This window comes from Protopterus annectens, chromosome 16.part0 (assembly GCF_019279795.1).
Source record: "Protopterus annectens isolate FY-2018-M chromosome 16.part0, PAN1.0, whole genome shotgun sequence".
Classification (NCBI taxonomy): Eukaryota; Metazoa; Chordata; order Ceratodontiformes; family Protopteridae; genus Protopterus; species Protopterus annectens.
Genome location: NC_056750.1, coordinates 501,399,748 through 501,425,300, shown reverse-complemented (window position 1 = coordinate 501,425,300; position 25,553 = coordinate 501,399,748). Strand labels below are relative to the sequence as shown.

Below are 25,553 nucleotides of genomic sequence, written 5' to 3'. Positions count from 1 at the left end.
TATAATCTGATGATGAGGAACTGTATGAATAGCCTTTGAAATATCCAAATAGATCACATCAACTGCCAAGTCCATACTCAGGACCTCAAGTACATCAGCATGCAAAAAAAAACAGAGTAGTTATTGGTTAATTCTGAAGATGAAGTGTATTATTTAGAGTAGAGAAGTTAGAAGGGAGATGAGTAATTATGCTTCAGTGGAATTAGGATGGTGAAGAGCAAGAGCAGAGGCAAGAGTTAGAAATTCCTTTTTGAAAGTATTTGGGTTAGGTATAGACCTCGTAGATGTAGAAAGGCCTCTTCCAGGTTTTAACTACACAGTTGGCATGCAAACTGAGACCAGATGATCTTTGAGGTTTGTGGATATCTAGGAGTTTTGTCAGAAGACCTTGGGTTTCAGGTAGGCAGATAGTGTTGAATGATATTGCTTAAGAGCAGGGCAAGAAGGACTATATATTTGTTTTATGAACTGAGTGCAAGATAGATAGTGGGAAAGTTGTAGCCAGCTTAGAGTTTTTAGAGCTGAACAGTGATGGGGTTCCATGAGGTTTATTTGCAGTGAATCTAGCCCCTTTGTTTTAACATTGTTCAAACTAATGTATAATGGAGGCATGAAGATTAGTCATAATTGGGGAACCATATAGAAGTGTAGGCAATAGAAAAGTGGTAGCTAAAGTTAGTTTGGAATTATTAAAGAACTGTTTAGCTCTGTACAGCATACTGTGTTTTTGATGGGTATTTTGATACTATTAGTAATGTGATATTTTAGTGTTTGGTTCATATAGTCTTTGGATTACTGGGAAATCAAACCTTTTGCAACTTAGTATAGAGGTGAGTAGTTCTGCAACAGTGTTAAGGTCACTTGAAATTAGAATGAATGAATGAAGAGAGGGTGAATTTAAGTTTAATGTCCTGCTGTGATCTGTTAAAGAAATATGGAGGCATATTTATAGATGGATGATAGATATCAAAACTGATAGAGAAGTTGTCAGTGAAAGATAGTGGGTAGATGGTGGTGACTGAGATAAGAGATTTGTTAGTTAATATGAGATCTAGCAGAGAGTGGTAAAATGTGTTGAGGATGAGTCTTGTAGGTTGAATTGTATAAGAAGAGTGTTCGGGTCATTGGAAATGGGACTGAGCAGATTCATGACACTCAAGTTGTCCTTCAGTCAAAATACAGCAAGTATGATATTATGTTAATGAGGAAACCTAGCTGTGACCTTTTGAGTCCCCATCAAATGCCTAGTGAAGCGCTATCATTTCCCTCATCCCCACATAAGAACAAGTTCCTTTGGATGCTGTAGTCCATCAATGGCTGGCAAGCCTATACCTCTCAACTGTATAGAATTTTGTCTTATAGTGTTGGTCTATTCCACATAAAACGTGTATTTTCTGGCAAATCAATGAAGATTGAAGTTACTAAATATTGATATACATTTGAGTTTCAGACTTCATACCCTTCAGAAAATGCAAACTAACACAAATGCTGTTGTTTTAGCAACTTTCAGAGTTTATAAGCATAATATCAGGCTACAACTCTCACCACACTTTTCAGCCACCAAACCAGGACCGAAACACTAAAGGTGGAGGAGTGTCAATATTCACCAAGGATATTCACACCACCAGGCTAGTTGCCCAACACAGTGCGTCTGAAATTCTCCAGGTGCAACTAACACTAGGTAAGACTGCAATCCAAATTGTAGCTTGCTACAGATCCCCTACCATGCCCCAAGAGTCTCACTACACCTTTCTAAACATACTGGAAAATATTAAGATAGAACCAAACACCCTAATACTGGGTGATTTTAACTACCCTGCCATTAACTGGGAAAACTACTCGTGTACCATCACCTTTGCCCAACGGTTCTTGGAATTCATAAATTCCAACACCCTGGATCAACTAATCCATAGTCCCACCAGGGGCTCCAATATCCTAGACCTGGTCATTACCAACATGGGAAATCGATGCTCCACACCTATGGTCACCCCCTCGTTAGTCAGGTCTGACTATAAGCTAATCACCATTAACATCCACATCCCACCCCCACCCCCAGTAAGGAAACCTCCATAAAAAACTTCTCCAAAGCCAACTTCATGCTACTCAAGTTTGAAGTGACAAACTTCATGACACCCATGCAGATGGGAACTGAAAGTTCAACTGCTGAATCCTACACTAAGGCACTGTACGAGCACATCCGCTCATGCATGAATCATGCCATCCCAAATAGAACCAAAATGCTCTCATCCAAAAAAGAGAAGCCAATCTGGTGGTCCCCTGCCATAAACAAACTTTACAACAAAAGGAAGAAACTGTTGCAGAAAAGAGGAAAATCCCAGGATGCAAAAAACTCCCTTACCAGCCTCAGTAAGAAACTGAGATCCTCATAAAATCCTCCAAAGCTAGTTACGAAAATAAAATTGCCAAAGATTCCAAAGACAACCACAAGGCATTCTATAACTATGTCAAGAATCTAAATGGCAATGCTCAGAGCTAAAACAGAATGGCATTAAATATACTGATCCCAAGGATATTGCCAATATCCTGGCAGATCAATTCAGTGCCAACTTCACCCCCCTCCCACCCCCTAATTGGCCCATCTCAATACCGGAAGATTGTCAAATTCCGGTAATAACAGCCACACAGGTAAAAAACGCACTCTCCAAAGCTAAGAATACAGCATCCATGGGACCAGATGGCATCCAGGACTGTGTACTACATGAACTACAATATGAACTGGCACCTCACCTAAGTGTCATGTTTAATCATAGCCTCACCTCAGGTTTCGTGCCCACTGAGTGGCGCAGAGCTACAGTTATCCCACTCCACAAGGGGGGATCCACACTGGATCCCGGAAACTACCATCCCATCAGTCTGACGAGCCTTATCTGGAAGGCCATGGAGCGTATTATCATGTAACTTATAAACAAAGACATTGGCAACCTTCAAACACTGGACCCCACCCAGTTTGGGTTTGTGAAGGGCCGATCTTGTCTCCTGAACCTGTTTCACTTCTTTGAATCAGTCTCCAGAGTCATGGACAAGGGTAAGGTGGTTCACACAGCCTATCTAGACCTTGCCAAGGCCTTTGACACCATCCCCCACTCTGGAATCATAGATAAACTTACTAAGCTGGGCATTAATCCCTACGTCACCCAATGGGTTGCTAACTGGCTTACTGATAGAACCCACACTGTAAATGTAGCCGACTCCAAATCCAGCTCCAGACAAGTGACAAGTGGAGTACCTCAGGGTTCAGTCCTGGGACCGCTCTTGTTTGGCATCTACTTCTCTGAAGTACAGGCCAACACTAAGGGACTCTGGCTAGCAAAGTTCACAGATGATTGCAAACTGGGAGCCATTATTGAATTCCCAAATGATGTGGATACTCTACAAAAGGGCCTTACAGAAACAGATGCTTGGTGCCAGAGCCATGGACTCAAGCTCAATGCCAAGAAATGTATAGTTATCCCCTTTGGGAAAAAACATGCACCCGTAATTACCATATAGGTGGCAGTACACTAAACACCGAAAGTGTGGTAAGAGACTTAGGGACACAGGTGGACAGTGGTCTCACCTTCGATAACCACATCACCACAACAGTCAGGAAATCCTTCTATGTGGCACACCTCATCACTAAAGGCTTTTCATCCAGAAAAAAGGAGGTCATTGTCCCACTGTACTCATCCCTCATTAGACCCGTTATAGAATACAACGCCCCGTTTGGTATGTACCTCTCAAGACATCTGCAACAACTGAAAAGGCCGCAGAAATACCTCACTAAAAGAATCACAGGCCTAAAGCAGATGCCCTATGCTAACCGCCTTAACAAACTCCAGCTATACTCTGTCGCATATCGTCTTCTCAGAGGCGATCTCTGCTTAACATACAAGGCCATGTCAAACCCAGAGCTGTTGGACATGCTACACTTAAATCCCAATCCCTCAGAGCCACACGCTCCAGGGATCTAAACCTTGTCATCAGAATAAACAAAACATGCTGGAGGGATAGGTTCCTGACCCAGAGACTCCCCAGACTCTGGAATAGATTGCCCATACATGTCAAGCAGAGTGCCTCTTTGACCCTCTTCAAAAGGAACCTTGACGATTGAATGGGAGAAAGGAAATTCACCCCGGGGATCACATCAGTCGCCCTTCTAGACAGGGGTCCAGGGAAGTAAATAGTGTGGGAAGAAATAGCCAGGGAATTGTTATGGCTAGGCTTGTATAGGCCCTAGGGCTGATAGCCTAGTACCAACCTATGAATATTTAAAATCTGTACTTGTTTTTAGGCCTTTGTTCAGATTTCTTGCACTAAGAGGTTGAGAGGTATAGGCAGGCCTTCAGTATGCCTTTGCACCCTTCTACCACATTCAAGAGATTTCTGCAGAAAGCCACATTGTACAGAGTGATGGTGATCCTCATAGCTCCAGTATGGTCTCAGGAAGTTTTGATCCCCCCTGCCTTGGCCTCATCTCAGAAAGCAGCATCTGCTTCTGGAGCCCCACCCAGATCTCTTGGTTCATCTTTTTGGCAAGCCTCACCCAGACATTCATTCCTCCTTGCTAACTGAATGATTTCTACAATCCCTATAATGACCAGGGACCCTTCATACCATTAAAAATGGTCCAGATCTTTACTGCATCTCACAAGCCATCCACAAAGAAAATGTACAGAGGCATATATAAATCCAGAAGGCTTGGATCTTTTTATACTCCCAATTCCATTTTTCTTGGTTCTCCTTTTTCTAGCTTTCTTATTGGATGTAGACTTCAGTTTCTCCATCATAAGATTTAATCTGACAGTTGTATCCACCTTCTATCAGGGATTCCACTCTACCCGTCTTGTGGCACAGAAAGTTTGCAAAATTTTTTTTTAGGTGGGACATTTTTCTCTGCCCTTGTATTAAGGATCCTATTCCCCCATGGAATCTCTTTTCTTCTGGAGAAGCTTGCCCAATTGTTTTTTTTTAATCAACAGCTTCAAATGACTTAAAATACCTGTCATGGAAAGTGCTGTCTTGTGGGGAACATAATGTTAGCAATTTTATTAAGTCTGAGCAGTACATAAGCAAAACCAGTTGCATGAAGTTAGGCTTTAGATGCAAGACTGCCTCTCCACCAAAGAACAAGTCACCTCAAAAGGCATGTCAATCACTTTGTTGTCTATCAGCTCACTTTTCATGAAACTGACCTCCAGCAAGCTATCATTGCAACTCATATCAGGCCTGCAAACCCCACCTGTCTTGTTATGAGATCCAGCCATGTCCAAAGAACTGGCTCCTGCAAATATTAAAGGAACTACAGTGGATATAAAAAGTGTACACGTCGCTGTTAAAATGCCAGGTTTTTGTGATATAAATAAATAAGACCACAATAAATCATTTCAAAACTTTTCCCACCCTTAATGTCACCTATAACCTGTACAATTCAGTTGAAAAACAAACTTATTAGGGGAAAAAAATAAAAAACATACAATAAGCTGGTTGCATAAGTGTGCACACCCTTAAACTAATACTTTGTGGAAGCACCTTTTTTATTAATTACAGCATTCAGTCTTTTTGGGTACACACCTGCCATCAATTAAAGAGACTCTGATTAACCCCGAATAAAGTTCAGGTGTCCTAGTAGGATTTTCCTGACATTTACTCAGTTGCCTGCTACAGCAAAAGCCATGGTTCGCAGAGCGCTTACAAAGCATCAAAGGGATCTCATTGATGAAAGGTATCAGTCAGGAGAAGAGTACAAAAAAATTTCCACAGCATTGGATATACCTTGGAACACAGTGAAGACAGTCATCAAAAAGTGGAGAAAATATGGGACAACAGTGATGTTGCAAAGAACTGGATTTCCCTCCAAAATTGATGAAAAGACAAGATGAAAACTGGTCAGGGAGGCTGCCAACAGACCTACAGCAACACTGAAGGAGCTGCAGGAATTTCTGGCAAGTACTGGTTGCATACTACATATGACAACTATCTCCCATATTCTCCATATGTCTGAACTATGGGGTAGGGTTGCAAGACGAAAGCCTTTTCTTACACAGAAAAACATCCAGGCCCAGCTAAAATTTGCAAAGCAATACATCGTCTCCCAAAAGCATGTGGGAAAACGTGCTATGGTCTGATGAGACCAAGGTTGAACTTTTTGACCAGAATTCCAAAAGGTATATTTGATGCAAAGACAACACTTCGCATCACCAAAAGAACAACATCCCCATGGTGAAGTATGGTGGTGGCAGTATCATGCTTTGGGGTTGCTTTTCTTCAGCTGGAACTGGGGCTTTAGTCAAGATGGAGGGAATTATGAACAGTTTCAAACACCAGTCACGTTTGGCCCAAAACCTTCAGGCATCTGCTAGAAAGATGAAGATGAATAGAAATTTCACTTTTCAGCATGACAGTGACCCCAAGCATACATCCAAATCAACAAAAGAATGGCTTCATCAGAATAAAATTAAAGTTTTGGAATGGCCCAGCCTTAGCCCAGACCTAAATCCAATAGAAAATCTGTGGGGTGACCTGAATAGGGCTGTACATAAGATGCCATCTCCATTTGCAAGAAGGAGTGGGCAAATATTGTCAAGATGTGCCATGCTGATAGACTCCTCCCCAAGAAGACTGCTGTAATTAAATCAAAAGGTGCTTTAACAAAGTATTAGTTTAAGGGTGTGCACACTTATGCAACCATCTTATTGTACGTTTTTTATTTTTTATATTTTTTCCCCTAACACATTTGTTTTTCAGTTGAATTGCACAGATTATAGATCACAACCCCTAACCAGGAAAAGCTAAAAGATACAACATAGATCACATTAAAGGTGAGAAAAGTTTTGAAATGATTTATTGTGATCTCATTTTTTTATATCACAAAAACCCGGCATTTTAACACTTTTTATAGCCACTGTATAAGTAATTATGAATTTCATAAATTTTTACTTAAATGCAAATGTTTTGCCGCCTGTACCATGTAAACAAAGTGTACTTTTTCCCATTGTCCATATCTGATATATTTGACTAGCAGTCCACCAAATTCAACAGACATTTTTCATTAAACATATCAAGTTTTAATAACACTCTAAAACAGTTAATAATATATCACTGTTTGCAGTCAATCACTACAAGATGATGTGAAAAAAATAACCCTGACTTCTGTTATTGATATCAATGCTTAAATGTTTTGTCAGTGAGTATCTAAAGAAACTGAATTAGCAGCTGTTCCTAAATCAAACTCGAGTCTGGAGTTAACTTAGTAGAGACACCTTGGTTAGACAGTGAGAAAACTGATGCTATTCAAACTACAATTTTTACAAGTAAACAGAATGTTTTTGATAAATTACATCCATTAAAATTATTAGCATTATTTGGCAAAATAGAGATGTTCCATTTACAAATAATGTACACTAAAAAGAAAACAAACAAAAGGGAAAACTGGCATAAATCTTAAAAACATTTCTTAAAATACATATGGCTCACTGCATTCTTTCTGTTACAATATGTAAACCATGATTTAAAAAAAAAAAAAATGGTTCAGTCGAAGGTAATTTTGCTGACATATTTATAGGTGCTGTTCTCCCTCACCAGATTTCTTGTAACACCATTTGGTCCCTATCACCCCCTCTACATTTGTGTCATTTACACACACAACCCTGAACCACACCACCATGTATGCTACCAGTGTTGTTTTTTTTGTGCATCGTGGAAGAGAAGACATGATGGTTAGTGTCCTAAAATGTTACTGAGTGTGTGCTGCCCTTGAGTAGATTAGCACGTGCATTGCAATATAAAAAAAAAAAAAAGAGTCGTCAGTATAGAACACAGTTTTTTCTTGCATTGAAAGGTGATTTGGATACTATTCCCTCCACAAAAAAATGCCTCAGTTTAGGGGGTAAAAAACAATGCTGGCACTTTCCTAATTAGCACTTCATGCCACCAAAGTTTAGTTAGATATACCTGCTCCCTGCCACTGTCCATCTTATGTTAGCTGAAACATGGAGTGCATATATATTAGTAGTTTTATTTATTCTTTTATTTAAGGAATACTGCAAAAGATTACTCCAAAATATCACAGTCCTGGATGAAAAACTGACATTCTACTGTACAAACTTGTGCAATTTTTCTAAATGCATTCTGCCTGCTGCAACAGTAAAAGTACTTTGTAGTCAGCAGTGACAGTGATTGCACATGCAGCCAAAGTGCTGAACTCCAATTAATGAGTATGAAAAGCCCAGAAATACTAAGACAGTGCCTGCTCCTATCTTGTATCCTGCAGAATAGTTTCTAGAAAGCAACTCTTGAGTTGTCCTGCAGGAAATCCTCCTACCAGCAAGAGTTATAAAACTTTATCATCAGTCTGCCAGACTGTCCAAAGGAACAATACCAATGCTCCAATACCAGAAGTGAGGGTTATAACCCTCACTTTCAAATCTGTAGCACTAATTGTCATTTTCTTGCTTTATTATGTTTTCTGCTTGTCTGGCATCGCTCCTCTTATAAAATAAGAGCATTAGGACTAAGTTACATTAATCGCAGGTGAAATAAACTTGGGAAAAACACTGTGTTGGCCATTAAAAGCAATTAAATGAAGTAATGAGAAGTACTTTACCCAGTTACAGTACTGAAAACTGTTGTAATTTCATCACAGCAGAGGCATCAGAGTACTCAGAAGCCACAATGGAAATACATAGTAACTCCCTGGTTACCAGTTTTATGCTTTACCGAGGCATTATACACCAACATTCCACATCTGGAAGGGCTCTCTCTTACTAGGAACATACTTCTCAAGTCTACAGCCTTTGAACCAAATCGCATAGACACCATTTGTGACCTCATCTCTGCAGTCATACACTAACTTTTTTCTTTAGTTCAACCTGCAAATCTACTGACAGCAGAGGGGTGTTGCGAGGGGCTTTAGGATGGCCCCAGTGTATGCGAATCTTGTTCTCAGCACTTGGGAGACCCAAGTCCTAGCTCTTCTGCCAGGCTTCCAAAACACTGTACCTGTACCATTGTTACATTGACAACATATTTTTTTTATTTGGAAAGAGATCCATGAGGCATTAGAGAGCTTTTTAGCTGGTCAATCAGCGAGTATTGCATTTCTCAATTTTACAATTTCCAGCATAGGAACGTCAGCACATTTTCTGGACGTTCTGGTCTCCCTAGACCCTGATTCCAACATCTTTCGGTCCACCATCTATCGTAAGGATACCTACAGGAATAATTTTCTTATTTTTACAAGCCAGCACCCCTTTTACATGAAAATCAACACTGTTAAAGGACAATTCATCAGGCTTTCAAGGTTAATCAGCAAGGATTTGGTGTTCCACACCAAATGTGCAATTCTTAGCTCCATGTTTGTGGACAGGAATTACCCACCCAGCCTGGTGCTCAAGCTCCACACTGAGATTAATCAAGTGAGGCACACTAGGTTTCAACCAATTTTAAAATACAGAGTTAAGTACAAGACCAAAGAGCCAGATAACAAAGACTTCTCTCTCATTTTCCCTCTATCCATTTCCAGGGACATGGTTCCCATTAGAGAGATCCTGTCCAGGAACTGGGACATCATCCTTAGCAACCAGGACATGGTCAACATCTTAGGCAGACAGCCCAATTTCAGCTACAAGAAAACTCAGATGCTCAGGCGAGTGTTCGAAGAAGCAGGAGGTGGCCCCCTTGCCCCCACTACGCAAACCATCAAACACGGCTTGTTTAAATGTGGCAAATGTGTTGTCTGTGCCTACTTACTCACTGGAGATTCATACACTTTACACCACTGCAACCTTCGAGTCTCTTGTAATCAAGTTTTCAATTGCTACAGTACCTACGTGGTGTACACAATGCAAGGACTTCTATATTGGCAAAATCTTGATGAAACTTTCAGACAGGGTCAAAGAACATCTTGCGGCCATCCAGAACCAGGATCTCAAGAATGCCTTAGCAAAACACAGTATTTCATGTAAGGACTTCAAAGGATTCCATTCTTTATACTGGAACAAGTTCAGGACTCTTTTGGCGACAAAGACACCTTGCTGGAGGTGAAGGAACTCTTCTGGCAGTTAAGAGTGAATGCCAAACCCCCACCCAGCCTTAATGAAAGTTTGGACACTAGGTGCGCTCTGTGCTGGTATAGGTAAAACCAGCCGCCCGTACTAGCACCTTTTGTTCTTATTTTGCCTTTTGCAGTGTATTTCATTTTTACAAACCTCTCCCCAGCGCCACCATGCTTTCCTAATACCATTTCATTTTTACTAGCCATTTTATTTCAGCAACCGTAACATATTAGTTAGCATTGAATCCACATTCAGGGATTGACCCCTTCCACTTTCTGATCATCTCGGATTTGTTATGAGACTAGTCACCTTCTATTCGCAGTTAGCAGAATGTTCATGCTCCCATTGGTTCATATTTCTGCTCAGTGATTGACTGCACGACTCTTCCAGTTTCTTCCTGATAGGTTTATCCAGCTTAGCTAACCATTGGCTCCTATTTGCAGTTCACAGTGCATTTACACTCCCATTGGTTATTTTTTCCCACTCAGTGATCGACTGCACAGCTCTTTCTGCATCTTCCTGATAGGTTTATCCAGCTTGCCTAACCATTGGCTGTTAAAACACCACAGTTTTATTGTTCAGTTATCAAAGTGTACAACCTGTTAATAATGATAGGTCTGTTCAGCCAACACATCTATTGACTAACGATTTGTACGATACTACATCACTGGTCATGTAACAACTTTATGATTAGTTTCTACAAAGATATTTATTTGTAAGCTTATAACATTTATTTATTTTCTGATGAAGTTCTTCATATAATAAAGAACAAAACGCTCACATTTTACCAAGTCGGTGGTCTTTCTGCTTAGGTATTGGATACTCTTAGTTACAATGTTATCATTTTCCCTAGTATGTTGGTTTGTTGTCTTCATTTTTAGGTCCTATTTGGACACTGGAACCATAGAACTGGTGCCTTTATCACCATCAACAAGCTCCCCCCCCCCCGCTCTCCGGCTGCCCTCAGCAGATCTATCTGCTGCAGTAGTGATAATTCTGTTATCAGAGGGTTAACCTTCCCTGCACAATGTTGAAACTGGGATGTCCTTAAAAATCCATTATTTCTTGACCTGGATTTCAGTTTTTACAGGTTTCCCAATCCTGACTGCAGTATAGTGAGTTTTCATGGTTGCACAGAAGGGGGTGTTACCTAAGTGGTCATGTGTTTTTATCTGGAAGTACAGATTTGAAAACCTCAGCATATGAACTCTGTTGAATGTGATTTAAAATGTGTATATTGTTTCATTGTGGTAAAATCTCTGAGCTGAAATGCTGTATATTATCTCATTGAATATTTCTGTTTTACAGACGGATGCACTGAGACTAGCTGAACAAAAGGAAGTACTGCTGAAGAAATTGACTGCTTCAGAGAGTGAGAATGCAGTAAGTATTGTATTCTTAGTTGGTTGCATCCCGCTTAACTTAGACTTTTTCAGGGTGGACCCTCAGAGTAGATTCAGACAAATGAGTATACCACTAACATTATCTTGATGGGCTAGCAGTTGGGTTCATTTTCACTTTTTCCAGTTTCGCACCTGACACAACATCCTATGATACACAGTTAAATTGTGTATAGCCATTTTGCCTGTTTTTTTTTTTTTTCTGCTGCTAACACAGTTGGATTGCAATATTGATGCACTTCATTGAAAAATTACCTTATTTGATGCCTTAAAAGTAAATATCATTTGTTAGTGTCATTGTGGCAAGCAGCCAACTAGCCAAAACCCAACCCCGCGCTGTCTCTTCTGCCTAGGAGAGGATCACTGTGAAATACTGCCATAAATGTTAGAGGCTATCTGGCTACATGGAGAATACTGCAGGGAGGAACTCCTGGTATATCTTTCTTCAAGGAGGGTCTCTGCAATTGAAGGTTCCTTTTATGTAGGTGTTCCGATGCACAAATCCTGGACCTATGCTTGAGCACAGTCATAAGGATCGAAAAGACAAGAGCAGTCTTTGGTTAAGCCCAATCCAAGTCCATTTCTGAAGGTGTTTGAGAATATCCTTGACTAGTGAGGGGTCAAGCTGTTGCCCATCTTGCACTTTGGCAGATGATCAGATGCACAGAAATAGTACAATACATGTTGCCATGTGTAGGCACTGTCCATGACCTTATTGATCATTTAAGATGTATGGCCTACTAGTGTGCTCAAAAGAAGCACTTTCTTTAGTCACCTTTCTGTGGCTTGTGGTTGCTCAAGGCTCAGGATTCTACTCAGCCAACAGAGTTTATTATCCAAGTTTGCAGGGTCCACTGTGTTTTCCACCTCCAACATTCATATAAAGAACATAAGCTTAGACATATGTTGATGCCTGGCAAAAATTGCATTAATGAATTGAGGAATGCATTGACAGGGAACGTGGCCAAGATGTCAGTCCCAGGCCTCATGCATCATCCTTGGCATATATGCTTCCGAGCATCAGATCCCTGTCACTCAGCAAAGTTCTTTTACTGTTCCGCTAGTTTCAGTGCATCTGTAAAATCGAAATAATATTAAATTATATAATATACAGCATTTCATCTCAGACATTTTTGATGGCCAGAATATGATCCTCATGGTGTCATTTATACACATGAAAATGTTGCAGTAGATTCTAAGATGTAATTGCTTCTTAAGTCATCATGTGCTCAAAGCTCTTCTATTTAGAGATATTTTTCCCATGCTTTTGACTAACAGATAATTCCCAGCAGTTTGCCATGTTGGTCTATTATTCCTGCAGCCAAACTATAATGGGGTCACACAACAGATGCTTTGCTGGTGAGTGTGACGCTTACATGTGCACCTCTGTGATTAAAGGAATAATGTTTTTCATTAGATCATTGTTGCAGTATTGCTGTCAAATGTGATGTGTCTTGCTGAGGATACTGTACACCCAGCCTTATATCTGGCCAATCTACAAAAGCCTAGGCACCTTCTTGTCGTGCTGTATGTCTGATTATGACCTTTGCATAATAGCATGTGCATAGGTCATAGATCAATGCACATACTTTTGTTTATAGGTTGTAGATCAGAGATATAGATATAGAGATATCAGAGCATGAAGATCTTCCATGCTTTCTTGCTACCTGTCTGTGAAGGAAGATTGTTTGTTATCTAGGTCTGTCAGTCATACAGTCTATGACAGTTACATTCACTGTGGGCAGTTAAGTACCCTGTCAGGGACCCTTCCTCTTTTTAGCAGATATTTTTTGTGAAGAAAATTCTCTCATCTAGGAGAGGGAAATATTACTGCAGCTGGCATATCCCTTATAAGGATAGTCATTTGAAATATTTGTTCTGTTTAAGACCTGAACTTAATTATAAAGAGCCTACTATCTGTCAGTCTTTTGCACATAAGGCTATCAGAAATACTTTTACCTTCTCTAAGACTGTATTTTGAAAATAAATTTTTAAATAACCTAACATGAGGAAAGATAACCCATGAGTTGTCCCTTTTGGATGCCCCTGAGCAACCATATAAGAAGCCTAAAAAACTGAAGGAAGTTCCAGATATACAGTGTTGTTTTTTTCCAACAGACTCAATGTATGGGTTATCAGATCTGATTAGATCCAACCTTGCCACCTTTTTTAAGCTTTTGGATCCAGGGCTCAGGTTCCTCCCCTACCCATTATCCCCTCTTGTTCCTACAATACCTCAGATCACATTTCCTGCCTGTATGGTCCAGGTGTGATCCACAAGGACTCAGCAATCATGGTGAGTTATTTGATAGTTTTTGCTATCATTGCTAGGGCTTAAGTCCTTTTCTTTCATATAGCCTTTATATAAATTCTGTATCTAGCCACATTTCTTCTTGGGTAGTTTTGTACCATTTTTTTGCTATAACTTTTCTTGTGAAAGTTTTACTTCTTGCCTTTTTTCTCATTAAAAAATCTAGCATATTTAAATGCTGTTAAATTGCTACCTTTTGCAGAATTTTTATGCAAGTTTTGTGATTTTTACTATTTTAGTTTTTTGAAAGGGATAGTGTTTCACTTGACTTTGTCATTTGTGTGTGTTGTTCTTTCCTTTTGTTCCTTTTAAGATGTCTGACAGTGCCTCTGGTTTTAGACCATGTAGTCTCTATGGGCATATGATTCCCTGCAAGACCTGCTTGTTTACTGGTTGAGGGCAAGCCATTTAAATATTGACTGCAAGTCTTGTACTTTTGAGCCAAGGTTCTTGTGGATCAGAGAAACAAGCTTGTTTTAAAGGGTGTTCTCCCTGCCCAAGTGGGAGAGTACATTCCTCTAGCATCTACTTCAGCCTCTCATTGCACCAAGTAAGTAGATAAAGCTAAGACTGCCAAGGAAAAGGACAGAGGAAGAGACAAGAGTAGAGAGGAAAAGGAAAAACAGAGAATGACTGAGAGAGATCTTTGGATCTGATTCCCCAGTTTGGGCTGGCCATGAAGAATCCAAAGCTGTTGAATTCCACACAAGGTTAGGAGCTAAGTCAGGTCTGAAAACCCCTCCAGCTTGCTTCTTCTCCTTAGACCCTGCAAGTCTGTGACTCCACTCAGCCATTCTCCAGGGCAGACATTTATCTTCTGGAATACCTTCTATGGCTTCTTCATACAGGTCCTTTTGTTCACCGAGAAGCCTTTGTGAAGCCAATGTTGATGGGATGATGAAGACATTTTTTTTTACTCTGATTCAGATGGCCTCCATCCAACAGCATCTCTGTGTCTGGCTCAGTCAGTTCCCCTTTAGGTTGGCTTCTTCTCCGGTCTGAATTGTGGACCCAGGTTCTTCGGTTCCTAGTGGTACCCATGAGAAAGCCTTGCTGGAGCCAAAAGCAGGTTCCATTTCAATAACAGCAGTTGCCCTTACCCTTTTGATACTGGCACCATCAGTTTGCAAAGGGTCTCAGAGCCAAGGGGCTGGGGTCAATGTATGGGAGACGAGTTTGACTGTGAAGGTTATGAAGCTGTTTCTGCTTCTGAGTACTTTGGCCTTAGACTGCTTGGGTCTGATGTCAGCTTTCGGGGCAGATTCAAGTTGGGGGCAGGAATGTCCCTCCCTTAGGGTCTTTGGTACCAATCTCAACTTCTATGTTTAAAACCTTTGAAATGGTCCAGTCCAAGTCTATAGAGAGGAGATTCCTTACATGCACTTGGCACTTTCATGACTCCCTCTGGATTCTGCAATTCTGACCACACATCCTATTCATCAGGGACAGCTAACCTCAGTTAACTTTGAGGATCCTCATCTGGCAAGTCCCCATTCTGATTCTGACACTTCTCTAGAGCACCCCCTATTGAAGAAAGTCACAGGAAATGATCCTGCAAAAGGAGACATGTCAACTCCTTCCAGGAGTCAGTCACTGCAGATACTGAGTTTGATTAAGGGGAGGGGTCCCAAGGTCTCTCTAGAAAGACATCTCCTTCATAGAGATCTTTGAATTGATGAAGCAAAGGGAGGGATGACCATCAAAAGCCCCCTCTAAAGAAGAATCAGTATTCCTAGAGTCTTTTGGGGCTGGGTCATCTTCTGCCTGGGTGGTTCCACATGCTGATGAGATCATTGATTTGGGGTTTCAAGGGCCTTTTACTGAGAACCTCTTCCAGCATTTCTGAATGGTTGCCTGACTGCTGCACGCTGGAGGCAGTTGGGTGGTGCTCATCTTTACACCCTTATGCCTGGCTAGCCATCACTCAAGATTCTTGGTGCAGAAGATAATTACCAGAGACTATGTTACCCCCCCACCACCAACAAAAGGAGAATCCCCAATGTTTTACCCATTCAGAGGAAACTGGCAGCAGCAGAGGTGTCAAAGCTGCTAGAAAAGGGAGCCATCCAGGAGTCTCCACCAGATCAGCAAGGATCTGGAGTCTATTCAAGATTCTTTTTGATTCAGAAAAAGACTTGGGACCTCGGGCCAATTCCAGACCCTCAGCCACCTAATTCAGTTTGTGAGACAAAATTCTGGTTAGTCATGGTGCAGTCCACTTCACCTCTTCCGAGGAAGGACGATTGGATGTGCTTAATAGACCTTCAGGATGCTTACTACCATGTAAAGGTAGCAATGCACTCCAGACAATTTCTGTTCTTTGAGCTAGGGAGCCAGTCGTTTCCACTTCCAAGCACTGCTCTTTGGTTTCACCACAGACTCCAGGGTATTCACCAAGTGCATGGAAGTGGTGGCAGCTTATCTAAGATTGCAAGGGTTCCAGGTGTTCTCCTATCTAAATGACTGGCTCCTTACCACTCCCACCCGAGATCTACTGATCTAGTGCAGGGATTTCGTGCTCCAGTTCACTTACCACTTAGGCATTACAATAATGCTGAAGAAAAGCTGGCTGACAGTGACACAAGCAATAGAATTCATAGGGGGGGCTTCTGGACACGACATCCCAAATTGCCAAACTACTGGAATTTAGAGTTCTAGCCATCAGTCTTCACAGTTCTGAAGTCCTCTCATCTTCCAATCTCCCAGCAAGGATGATTCTTCAACTAATGTGGTCAGTGGCTGCATAGATTTCACTGGCTCCACAAGCAAGATATTATATGAAGGTGCTGCAAGGGCCCCTGTTGGTTCAGTGGCCAGTGTTACATTAACCTCTTCCCTTTCTAATATGACTCATCAGTGTGCAGGCATCACATTCTGTGGTGACTGGATGCCCTTGTTATCTCTTGGAGTCAGCCATTCACCCATCCAACCTCAATGGTCACTGTGACCACAGATGCCTCCCTTCTGGGGAGGGGCATTTTGAAGGGAAGACCATCCAAGGCACATGGTCCATAACAGAGACCAATCTTCACATCAGTGTCTTGGAGATGAGGGCAAACCTTCTAACACTGAAAACCTTTCACTACTGTCTCCCCAGAGGTTTGATTTCAATTCAGATGGACAACATAGTGGTGGTCTGGTACATCAACAAGCAAAGGGGAACCCATCATTATACCAGGATGCCACGAGGATGTGGCAGTGGGCAATGCTTTCTAGTGGCAAAGCATATCTTGGGGAGTTCCAGGGGCTTGGCAGAAAAACTGAGCAGTTCTTTTCTGCTTCGGTAGTGGTCCCTCAATCAGAAAGTGGTGACTGGTTTTCATTCTCTGGGGTCAACTGTTCTGCAACTTTCTTGTTTCCCATCTGAACAGGAAGTACAGCAGCTATTTTACCCTCATCCCCCCAGAGGGAGAGCCACAGAGAGATGCAGTAATCAACAGTTGGACCCCAGGTCTCCTGTATGCCTTCCTCTTTTTCCCTTAATAACCAAATTTCTACTGAGCCATGGACTAAAACTATATCTGGTGTCAGAGCTACAGACTAAAACTAAGTGCCAAGAAATGCCTAATAGTATCCTTCAGGAAGTCAACCACTCCTGGTAACTGTCATATTGACAGCACTCCTCTAAGAGGTGACACAGTAGCCTAGGACTTGGGGACACATGTAGACAGTAATCTAGCCTTTGACCATCACTTTCTCTTCAGTAGTGGGGAAATCATTCAATGTTGTGTAACTTATAAACAAAGGTATGGCATCTAAAACAAGGAGGTTATTGTTCCACTATATTCAGCATTGATAAGACCTGACATTGAGTACAATGCCCTCTGTGGTCTGTACCAAACCAGGCACATCCAACAGTTGGAATGTCCACAGGGTTTCCTCCACAGAAGAATACAGGGCATAAATAACGCATCCTTTGCAGACAACCTCAAAGCCCTATTCCTATCTTCATTCTCATACAGGCTGTTGAGGAGAGATCTATGATTAACATACAAGGCATCATCAGACCCCACTCATATGGACTTATTACTTATCCGTAAAATGGACAGCACCAGAATTACTTGTTCTAAAGACTTAAACCTTGCTTGTGATATAAATAGGACCTGCTGGACAGATAGGTATGTATCCCATAGACTTCCCCTTCTTTGGAACAGGCTCCCCATCCATGTGAAACTGAGTTCCTCCCTAAGCCAATTCAAGTGTAACCTGGACACTTTGACAAGAAATTCATTACTGGTTTTGCATTTATATCTATAATGTACACAGGTAGCTTGTAAATGGTTCGTTTCGTAGGTACCTTCTTGTAAATGTTTATTCTCTCAAGCCCGTCTTACACTTAACAAAGTTAGCAGAACTTATGAGATTTGGGGTGCCTGGCTATGCTTAAAAAGGCCCAGTGGTCGTTGGCCTAGTATACATCTATGAATCTACAGAAAGCCATCAGTTGTAAGGTAACTGTAATTCTCATTTACCCCATTCTGGCCCTGACAGGCATGGTTTTCTTCCACTGCCCTTAACTGGAAATACACTCCATGGGTGCTGGATCCTTTTCCAGACCCCATATGTCACCCTTCCTGTCAGCCTCCCTGAGATTTGAAGGCCCTGAAGTTACCTGCATGGTTCCTCCAATTTCATTGATGGCCAGGGATGCTAGGCTTTCTGCTGCAGTTATTCACATTTTATCATCATCCCAGAAACCAAACACAAGAAAGGTTTACCAAAGTAAATGGAATATATTTGCAGTATGGGCTTCTTTTAAAGGCTTAGACCCTTTCTCAGAAGCTCTCCCCTATATATTGGACTTTCTAGAGGGTTTATTTCAGGAAGGTGCCTGTTTCTCAACAGTTAAGGTTTAACTAGCAGCCATGTCCAATTTTAATATTGTGAAATATCAAAATCATATTGCACCCTTAAACCTCTCTAAGGTTTTCCTAAAAGGACTTTCTTTTGATCATGTCCCCCTGTCAGAAGATCCAGTCCATCCCTGGGCATTAACCAGATTTCCCTTTAAACAAGCAGTCTCAGCAGACATAAGGTTTTCAATATGGAAAACAATTTTCCTAGTAGTAGTTACTTCTACCAGGAGAATTTCAGAAATTCAAGCTTTATCTTGCAAATCTCCCTACTTAATTTTTCACAAGGATAGAATGTCACTTCGGACTAACCCAAATTTTCTTCTCAACGTGGTCTCAGAAGCTTCACTTAATCATATGACTAACCCCTACTGATTTTCTTTCCAAACTTCTCTAAGAAAGCTGAATGTATCTTACACCTGATTGATATTCACCATCAATTGAAATTTTATCTACATCTTACCAAAGGGTTCAGGAAAACAGATCAACTTTTTCTTTCTTTCTCCAAGACTAAGGACATGATGGCTCAAACGTTGTGCTGTCCAGATGGCTGCCTGATTGCCGAAAAGGTATTGACCATACCACACAAATCCTAGGCCCATCCATTTAGATCAGTGGCAGCATCCACTCCTTATTTTATTACAGTCCACATAGAGGAGATTTGTGCTGCACCTAGTTGGTCTACTGTTCATATGAAAGTTATGTACTCCCATAACTTTGCATCCATGTTATTCTGTCCAATTTTCTTCCCTCCATCCCTCTTACCAGAATTGATTAGACCTGTGCAGGGCTTTGTCATACATATTCAGCCTTGAGCTGACCTTTCTCTACTTTGTTTAATGTATAATAATAACATTTTTTGAGCTTTGTAGATAAGATAGAAGATAAGAATGGGTAAACTTGATCTGAGGTATTGTAGAGAAGAGAGAATTATGGGTAGGAAAGGAGGCTGAACCCTGGATGAAAGAGCTCGAAAAAGATACCAAACTCAGATACAGCTGGATCTGCTAACCCATACATTGACCCAAACAGGAGAAGATAACACAAATCTGGCATTATAGTAAGTGCAGAACTTTTTTCTTTCACACTGTCAGAGTCCGACTTCTTTGTCAAAACACATGACAAACTCAGACTGCCTGAGTACTACTCCTGTCCCCACTTTCGAGACCCCTTGGATGGCCAACAAGGCACAACGTTTTGACATGTCCCTTCTGACTGACCAGATGGTCAGTAAGACTGCAAAGTGAGAACCTTGGATGATTGGGGGAGGTATTTCACTTTACTGGAAAAGCTCAACCAGACTCTGCCACAACTTGCTGTGAGGGGAAGGTTAGTTTGTTTTTACTTTCTTACATTTTGTATTGGATCTGATGTTATTTTAGTCACCATTCTTCACATTAGGGTCTAGGATCCCATATCGGATGCAAACCAGCATACTTAAGATAATAGCTTAGCTCAAGCTCCTCCCCTCCCATGATGCTCTGCTGCCCTCTAATCCCACAGATCTCATTTGCTGCTTCATCAAGACAGACGCAGATTGCTCAGCTCCTCATAGTTAGTAAGTGATTCATTGTTGATATTTCTTTTCTTGGGGTTAATCCTTTGTCTTATAGTGCTAGTTAAAGTTTATCTCCTTTTCTCTTTCCCTCTCATTTTGTTTTTCCACTTAGGCGTTTGGCGCCCTTTTCACTGGCTTGCTAGGGGTATTGAAAACTGTTTTGTTTCCAGTTAAACTAGTCTTATTTTACAGTTTCTGGTAGTTAGTTTTGTGTTTCAGACAGGTGTTTGGGTATTTAAACTTTGTGCTTGTGTCCAGACTTCTAGTTAGGGTTTTTCTTTTGTTGTGGTAATGTCAGACAAACCCTTACGGTTTAAGAGATGCTCCTCATGCGGCTGGAAAATGCCCATTTCCAACTCACACGAGGAGTGTCTGTATTGCCTCGGTGGTGATCATGTCAAGGTTGAGTGCAGTATTTATGCTGCCTTCAACCCCAGAGCTTTGGTCAACCGCCAGAACAAGTTACTAATTAAGGGCCTAGTGAAGGGAGGCCCCTTGGACACTGCTCTTTAGGGGTGAAGAACAAGATTCCTTCGGTTGAGAAGCCCCGTCTAAACATCCCAGGCTGTCGGATCCTAAGTCCACGGATCTGGCTCCAGCCAGGGCAGTGTCAGATCTGGGATCATCGGGTCCCAAGATGTCCAGGGAGTCCACTCCTGGATCCAAAGGTTTGGACCACAGGCCTTCGGATCCGACACCTTCATCTCCCTCCCCTGGATCCAAGGCTCCAGATTCGAGACCTTTGGATCTGAGGATAGGAGCTTTGACCACGGATCCAATCCACTCAGATCCAAGGGATTCAAGAGTAGCAACTTCGGATCCTTCTTTAATTTCGGCTCTGAGCAGTTTGGATGCGAGAGTTGTGCCGGAGTCGATAGTAGTGGAGGACCTTCCCTTGGATCCCTTGATTTTCAGTGCAGGCCTTTTCTCCTCTAAGTAGGCCTTAATCCAGAGAGCACAAGAGAAGATTCTGGGGTTCCAGGCAGGGCTCTCCAACCAGGTCCTCCATGTCCTCCCGATCTTCCAGGACTGCCTTTCCTATGGATATGGACAGGATGATGCAGTCCTTCTTGAAAGCTCAAATAGAGTTAGGGCTTCTGGCTTTCCCAACCCACAGGACAGGGACCCAGTCTCTCACCCCCCACTTAACTTCTTATCTGACCTTAGGCTTGGATTCTCAGGGACTAGTGTGCAGTATGGAGGTGGTGGGAGTTGCGGGTCCCTCTTTGGATCCTACCCCATCGGGATCTGTGATGGCCTCTGTCCATACGCCCCAGGACAGACCTCCCTTTGGTCTGAGCTGCTGCTCCAGAATCCATGGGGGTGGGTTCTGCTCCAGGGTTATCGGACAGCTCCAAAGAAAGTGGATAAGTTCCTTAGTCCCCCAGCAGATAAAACATTCTGGTCCAAAGCAGTCCCAGTTGATGCTATCGTGGTGGCCGCTGCCACCAAGAAGGAGTTGGTGGAGCAGAGTTCCTCTGTCCATCCTCCAAATTGTGAATTGAGAGCTCTGCAGAGATTCGCAAAGCAGGTGTTCGCTTCGGCTTCCTTTATAGCCTGTGAGCATTAAAGTATCTTACTCATTTCACCCGTCTCCAGAGGGACTTAATTAAGGAGTTGTCAACCTCCCTCACTGGGTGCATGTCAGAGAAGGAATTTGACTGTTTCTCCCAAGCTGGCTACCCTTCATTCCATTGCTAATTCGTCCATGAGGTTAATCTCCAATGCGTTGGAAGATTCCTCACGGGTGGCTGGCTCAAGCATTGCCATCAGGCATCATGCTTGGCTGCGCCTAATCAGTTTCGCAGAGGCCTTCAAGACATAATTTGTTAACATCTCCTTTGATGGATCCGTCAAGACAAAAGGACTCAAAGATGGCCAGGTTCTCCAAAGTTGCAACTGATGAAGCAGCTTGGTCTGTGAAAGCACTTATGCACTTAATAAATTGTTTACACTCTGGAATTGCTATTTAACTGTAGCCTTCAAACACGCCTCATAAATGGAGTACAGCAACAGTCATCTCTCTGCACAAAGGTGGGTCATCTACAGACCCTGGAAACTACAGACCCACATGTCTCACTAGTTTCATAAGCAAAGCCATAGAAAGAATTATCATGGAAATGATCAGTGATGATATAGGAATCCTTCAAACACTGGACCCAACCCAATTTGATTTCATCTAGGGCAGGTCAGGCCTACTCAACCTGGTGGACTTCTTTGAGAAGGTCACCAAAGAAATAGATGAGAGCAAAATGGTTCACATGGCCTACCTTGACCTGACCAAGGCATTTGACACAATACCTCACTTGGGCATTGTTGACAAATTTAAGAGGTTAGGTCCAAACCCTTATGTCACCTGGTGGCTATTCAGCTGGCTCACAGACAGGACCCAGGAAGTTAGAACTGGGGAGTCCACCTCTACAAAGAGGCAGTCACAAGCACAGTCCCTCAGGGATTGGGCCTAGGACCACTCCTTTTTGGCATTTACTTCTTTGAAGTCAAGGTGAAAGTCAATGGCCTCTGGCTAACTAAATTTGCAAATGATTGCAGATTAAGAGCTGTCATTGAATCACCCACCAACATAAATGTTCTCCAGGAAGGACTGACACAAACAGACAACTGGAGTCAGAGCCGTGGACTAAAACTAAATCTTAAGAGTTGACCCAGTAGTCAGGGACCTGTTGACACACACAGACAGTAATCCAGCCTTTGATTATCATGTATCTACAATAGTGAGGAAATCATTCATTCTATGTTGTACAGCTTATAAAGAAAGGTATGGCATCTAGGTCCACGGAAGTCATTGTCCCACTGTATTTGACGTTCATCAGACGTATCATTGTACAATGCCCCCTTGGTATGTACCTAACCAGACATATACAGCAATTAGAATATCCACAGAGGTTCCTCACTAAAGGAATACATGGCATAAGTAACATGTCCTGTGCAGACCACCTCAAGACCCTGAACCTGTATTCTGTCTCCTACAGGCTGTTGAGGGGATATCTATGCCTGGCATCCAAGGCATTGTCAGACCCCACTCTGTTGGACCTCCTGCATATCTGCAAAACCAACAGCAGCAGAATTGCCCATTCTAAAGATTTAAACCTTGCCTGTGGTATAAATAGGACCTGCTGGAGAGACAGGTAAATAGCCTAGAGCATATGCCTTCTTTGGAACAGGAAGTTAATCACTGATTTGGCACCTCTCTCTCTCTAATGGACTCAGTAGCCTGTAAATTGTTCATCTGCCAAGCCTCTGCTTGTAAATGTTTCACATTCCATACCCCTTTTACACTTATCAGGAGTACCAGAACTTGTCAGAGATTTGAGATGCATGGCTAGGCTTAGGAACGCCCTCATGGTCATTAGCCTAGTAAACACCTATGAACTTATGAGATCCTTGTCTAACAGAACATACTGGTGACCCTTCTTGGGAGTACTTCAGGAGTCTGCTTCTCCTCCCATTCTTTCTGTAGATACTTCAATGAAGAGAGAACAAAAGGTAAAACATGTTTTGGCTCTTGTCACTCCAACTTCTAAAGATCCTCAGCAGGAGTAGAACAGTTTTTTCAATGGCTTTTTAAACCATAATATCTCTCCAGATGCCTCATTTTTTTCACTTCTTCCACCTTTTAAAAAAAGATAGAGACTCCTCTTTTGAAGGGTCTTCAGCCTCTGATCTTTAGTTATTGGCATATTCCTCTCATTTTTATTATTTCACTTGATACAAGTCAGAAGCAGAAGAAGCTTTGCCTCCCGACTCTCCTCAAGAAGAGCATTCATAAAGGTATCCAGAATTTCAACTGAAAAGGAAAACAAGTCTCTGACATGCAAAAAAATATAATGTAATTCATTTCACGTGGACTTCCCAAAGCAGTCTGCAGTTCTACCTGTACTGGAGGTTTAAAAGAATCTTTTCTGTCTGCCTCTGTGGCACTGAATCATGGCCCTCTGCTCCTAAAAAACATGATAGATATTAGTGTGCCAGATTCACAAATAATTGCATAAAAATATATTCTCTGACCCTGCAGGTATCTCAGTGGAGTTTGATGAGGTCTCTAAACTTCTGCTTTCTTTAATGCATTACACTAGGACTATGGATAGGTTTGGAAGGAAAGTGTACAACTCTCCCACTTTTTCTATGACATTAATTAACAGACTTGCATGATGTGATGCTTATTTATTTTTGTCAGTATGAATAATTTAATCTTTGACATTTCTGTTTTTGATAAATGTGCATTGCAGAACATGTTCAAGTAAGCCACATAGCAACATTCCATCAAGTTTTGACTATGACACTGGTAACGCCTGTATACTTTATAGGAATTCCTGGATTTGTCTCTGGTCTTTATCTGATAAGGCCAGGTATTTGGATGGCTCTTCAGACAAAGGTAATGTTTTTTTACCACCCCCTGCTGAAATCTTCCAAAAACTGCAGGAAAAGGAGAAAATAATGCAGTATTTCAAACAGCTTTCTCTCTCCCCATGCCAAAGCTCAAGGAACTGTCCTGCAAGTATGGTCCTTTTTACCACAAATGTCAAAAATCCCAACATAACATAGTAGGATATCTGAGAGAATTTACATAGTTATTGACAAGGTTGTCACATATGGAAATCTGCCACATAGTTTGAATCCATGCAGAAATAAGGGGAAAACCATATTGTGGAAGGAGGAGGGTTAATCTAGCATTGAGTGAAAAATGGCCTTGTGATTTTCCTTTGCTTGTGTGTCTGTTTTTGCTTTGAACTTGGAATTGGTAAATTTATTTAAGTACCCAAGTTACTTGTTTAGTTTAATGATAAGGGTTGTATCATTCTGTGTACTGCTGTTTATTCTTTTACCCAATAATCTTCCTTTTATGGTAAAGCTTATTGATATTAAAGTTTCACTAGGAGTTTTGTTTTTATTTTATGCCCTTTGCTTGTTTCTATCAGATACAGCCACATTTGTGCAGCTGTTTACATACTGCTAGTTTAACGGTGTATGTTTCCACATATTCAGTAGTTAACTGGATTTGGTGGGGATTTGAAGGTTCCTGTTGTATTATATAGGAAAAGGTAGTTTGTTTTGGCTAAATGTTTAAGTGAAGTGGTCCCTGGATCCAATTCTCTTTTGAAAGAGACTGCTTTATGGTCGTGTAAGATGCCCCATATTAGTAAGGGCAAGGTCTAAGATGCTATTCTGTCACTGGGTACTCTGACTAGTTATTCCAGGGTATTTATTTTGATAAAGCCCCAGAATCTCTGTTTCTGGTCTGTAGTTAGCTTACATCATCCAGGAAAATTGTACTGGGTTTAATATTGAGTGACTCTAGTTCTTGTAGATAGGCATTGTGGCTTTCTTGGTTCATAGAGCAAGATGTATAGCTAGCCAATA

The 25,553-nt window shown here is 41.6% G+C and overlaps 1 protein-coding gene across 1 annotated transcript in view; it reads left to right on the top strand.

Annotated features, from left to right (window-relative positions):
- ODF2 (outer dense fiber of sperm tails 2) overlaps window positions 1–25,553 on the top strand; it is a 1,208,318-nt gene that overhangs the window by 215,476 nt on the left and 967,289 nt on the right. Inside the window, exon 3 of the mRNA XM_044058138.1 lies at window positions 11,361–11,435. Coding sequence (XP_043914073.1) covers window positions 11,361–11,435 — 75 coding nt within the window. The remainder of the gene's footprint in view (window positions 1–11,360; window positions 11,436–25,553) is intronic.